This window comes from Beauveria bassiana, assembly GCF_000280675.1.
Source record: "Beauveria bassiana ARSEF 2860 unplaced genomic scaffold BBA_S00038, whole genome shotgun sequence".
Classification (NCBI taxonomy): Eukaryota; Fungi; Ascomycota; class Sordariomycetes; order Hypocreales; family Cordycipitaceae; genus Beauveria; species Beauveria bassiana.
This window is the reverse complement of record NW_007930873.1, coordinates 78,903-81,860: the sequence shown is the minus strand read 5'-3', so window position 1 is coordinate 81,860 and position 2,958 is coordinate 78,903. Positions and strand designations below refer to the sequence as shown.

Below are 2,958 nucleotides of genomic sequence, written 5' to 3'. Positions count from 1 at the left end.
TCCGACAAATAATGACCTTAACCATTTGATATCTCATGTTATGTCTGGAATCTCGACATCTCTGCGTTTTCCTGGTCAACTCAACTCCGACATAAGGAAGATGTGCGTAAACTTGGTATGAGTTCCGCATCCATGTCTTCGCTTACGCGATATCTATCAGCGCTAATATATGTGTTTCAGGTCCCATTCCCGCGCCTTCACTTCTTTCTGGTTGGCTTCGCCCCCTTGACAAGCCGTCAATCGATTGCATTCCGCTCCAGTACAGTAGCCAGTCTCACGCAGCAAATGATGGATCCTCAGAATATGATGGCCGATTCGGACTTCCGTAACGGCCGCTTCCTCACATGCTCTGCCATATTTCGCGGCAAGATTGCAGGGAAGGAAGTGGAAGAGCAGATGCGACGCACTCAAGACAGAAATTCGGCTTATTTTGTGGATTGGATTCCTAATAATGTGCAGTCTTCGCTATGTTCTGTGGCTTCCAAGGGTCTCAACATGTCGAGTACCTTCGTAGGTAATTCTACCGCCATCCAGGATATCTTCAAACGGGTAGGAGACCAATTTCAGGCCATGTTTCGCCGTAAAGCGTTTTTACACTGGTATACGGGAGAGGGCATGGACGAGATGGAATTTACTGAGGCAGAATCCAATTTGAATGACCTTGTGGCCGAATACCAGCAGTATCAGGACGCAACTGCAGATGATGTCGACTTCGACGAGCATTGGGGTAGGGACGAAGAGGCTGGTGTGGATGAAGAAGCAGGTGGTAGAACGGAGCACCAGTAGGACTTCGCTCCGCATTTGCCACTCCCCACCCTGAGCGAGGCATGGGCGGTGATGAGCTCATATATCTGCACTTTAATGCCTTGTTACATGTCACCTGCTGGCGAAATGGTATGATTCGCTGTTCCGTTGTATTGGCCTCATACGCTTATTTTCACTTACAAGCTCGGTAATTTGAGCTTGGTCCACGACAGAACTACCAGACTCCAAATATTCCTTCCCTGGCCCGAGCCCCTAAGCTAAGCTTAGATGATGGTTGTGCCTGGTGTCGCTAGCGTCTAGCTTTTACAGCCGGACTACAGTTTTTAGAAATGACGCTCTGGACGCCGATTACGTTCGAATAGTATCGTTTTTCTTGCTGTACAGCTTTTTTTAGGCTCCAACATAATACCAAGCATCTTTGCCTTGACGTCATATGTGGGCTCTGGAGAAAATGGACGCGAATTAGGGGTGCACGTGCGGGGCGTACCGGATGGTCGTCCAAAAACCGATCGGAGGACAAAGCCCAGGCCAATTGCTACTATCGGCCACTTGGACAAGTCGGATATGGACGGAGTTAGACGGGGTCAATTACGGGCAGCACCAGCCCCGTATACCAAATATTTTGTGCCACACTGTTCTGACACAATTTTCCGGCTCATCCTCGTTTTACGGCAAAGTCTCTGCGCCACATTATTTTACACCAAATTCTACTAGAGCGCTCCTAGGATATTTTTCTTGGCACACATGGCCAGGGTTTTTCTAAGACCAACCAGCGCAATTTTCTCGTACGAGAGGCTGCGTAACTAAACAATGAGTCTGATATGCATCGATGTCTTTTGGAAAAAAGCCCGCGTGGCGCATTGATGCGTTATGCAGATAGACGGGGTACATGATATCTCTATTACTGTGCAGAGCCTGCCACAACAGATCGTTCAACGCATCGAGCTTTGCCATTAAGCAGCAAGACAACGCACCTGAGATGACCGTCCTGCTCCCAGGTCGTCGTTCTCGAAGCTCCGATGAGACAACGTTCGCAAGAGGTATTTCACCGGAATATGCTGTGGCTCTAATTTCACTTCATTTTATGTTCTCTGATCTGATGTAGATGCGCAGATTCTACGTAGACAGATAAGTATGGCAGTCGCTGGCTGCATGGTCTACGTACATGTTTTCCGTCAAGCTTGTCTTCGTCGAGCGCCTCGTTCAGCAATTTCTGAGCGGCGAATTCAACGTCTTGGAAAGGTCAGCACGCGCATGCCACGTCCATCTTCTTATTTCTCACCTCTCCTTTCTATCTGCCATACTAGATGAATTCCGCGCGTTGAAGTCGCGCGACAGTTTTGATCGTGAATCAGCTTCCGCAGATACGGCAGGTGAGCGGCAATGCCAAATCCGGTGGCCAGCATAACAACATTTTCATATGACTGTACTGGTAGCTTCTTTCCATGCGGTCCGCTGAACATTGCCCTGCGTGTGGTAGGGCCGTGGTACGATAGAGCGAACAGATTTTGGGTGAAGCCGCCGCGAGGCTCGATAAACAGGTCGAAATGCTTCTGCGGCTTTTCGGACCAAGATATCATGTAAAAGGATGTGTCTGTGCGGCCGCCGTGAAAAGGCACGCAGAGGACGGCAGCAAAAGAAAATCGCAAAGGCCGCCGCTAATATGTGATCCAGCTGTTTGTACTGTACTAGAACTGTTGAGTTAAGTTGCAATATAGCCAATATATGGCACGCCAACTCCTCTGTGCCTTGCTCTGTAGCTTCTGACTAGCCTTGCGTAGGAACGGCCGGATGGATTGCAATGCGTTCTGCTTAGTCCTGGCCTAATTTGATGGGTAGCTAACTGGTTAGACGATCTCCCCACCGTGTTGCTTTCTCGTGAGGGCAAAGCGGGGCTCACTGAACTTCACCGACCTTGTCGGTGAAATGAGACGCTTACCAGCAGAAGTGCGGGTGGTGAAGCAATTTTGTGTGGCCATTCGAAATGCAGGCAGGAGAAATTTGACCACGTGGATCATTTCCGAAGTCATGTTGAGCAAGTCCATGGGGTAAGTCTCAGAGAAGACAAAGGCAGGCGGAGCGCCGTGAAAAGAAACGCACCCATCAGAACACACAGAGCCATCAGCTCAGTCATCACCCAAATGCGCACCGGAAAGATCGGCCTCCGTGCATATCTGCACGGAATGAATAAGG

General features: G+C 49.5%; 2 protein-coding genes across 2 annotated transcripts; one reads left to right on the top strand and one right to left on the bottom strand.

Moving 5' to 3' along the window:
* Nucleotides 1-288: 288 nt before the first annotated feature.
* BBA_08672 (beta-tubulin 1) lies at nt 289-786 on the top strand (the record flags this gene model as incomplete). Its single annotated transcript, XM_008603769.1, has 1 exon — nt 289-786. The coding sequence occupies one exon, from the start codon at nt 289-291 to the stop codon at nt 784-786; it is 498 nt and encodes a 165-aa protein (XP_008601991.1).
* A 1,056-nt stretch (nt 787-1,842) lies between these two features.
* On the bottom strand, nt 1,843-2,345 carry BBA_08671 (metalloreductase transmembrane component; the record flags this gene model as incomplete). Its single annotated transcript, XM_008603768.1, has 3 exons — nt 1,843-1,881; nt 1,931-1,998; nt 2,048-2,345. The coding sequence occupies 3 exons, from the start codon at nt 2,343-2,345 to the stop codon at nt 1,843-1,845; spliced, it is 405 nt and encodes a 134-aa protein (XP_008601990.1).
* Between the last annotated feature and the right edge of the window lie 613 nt (nt 2,346-2,958).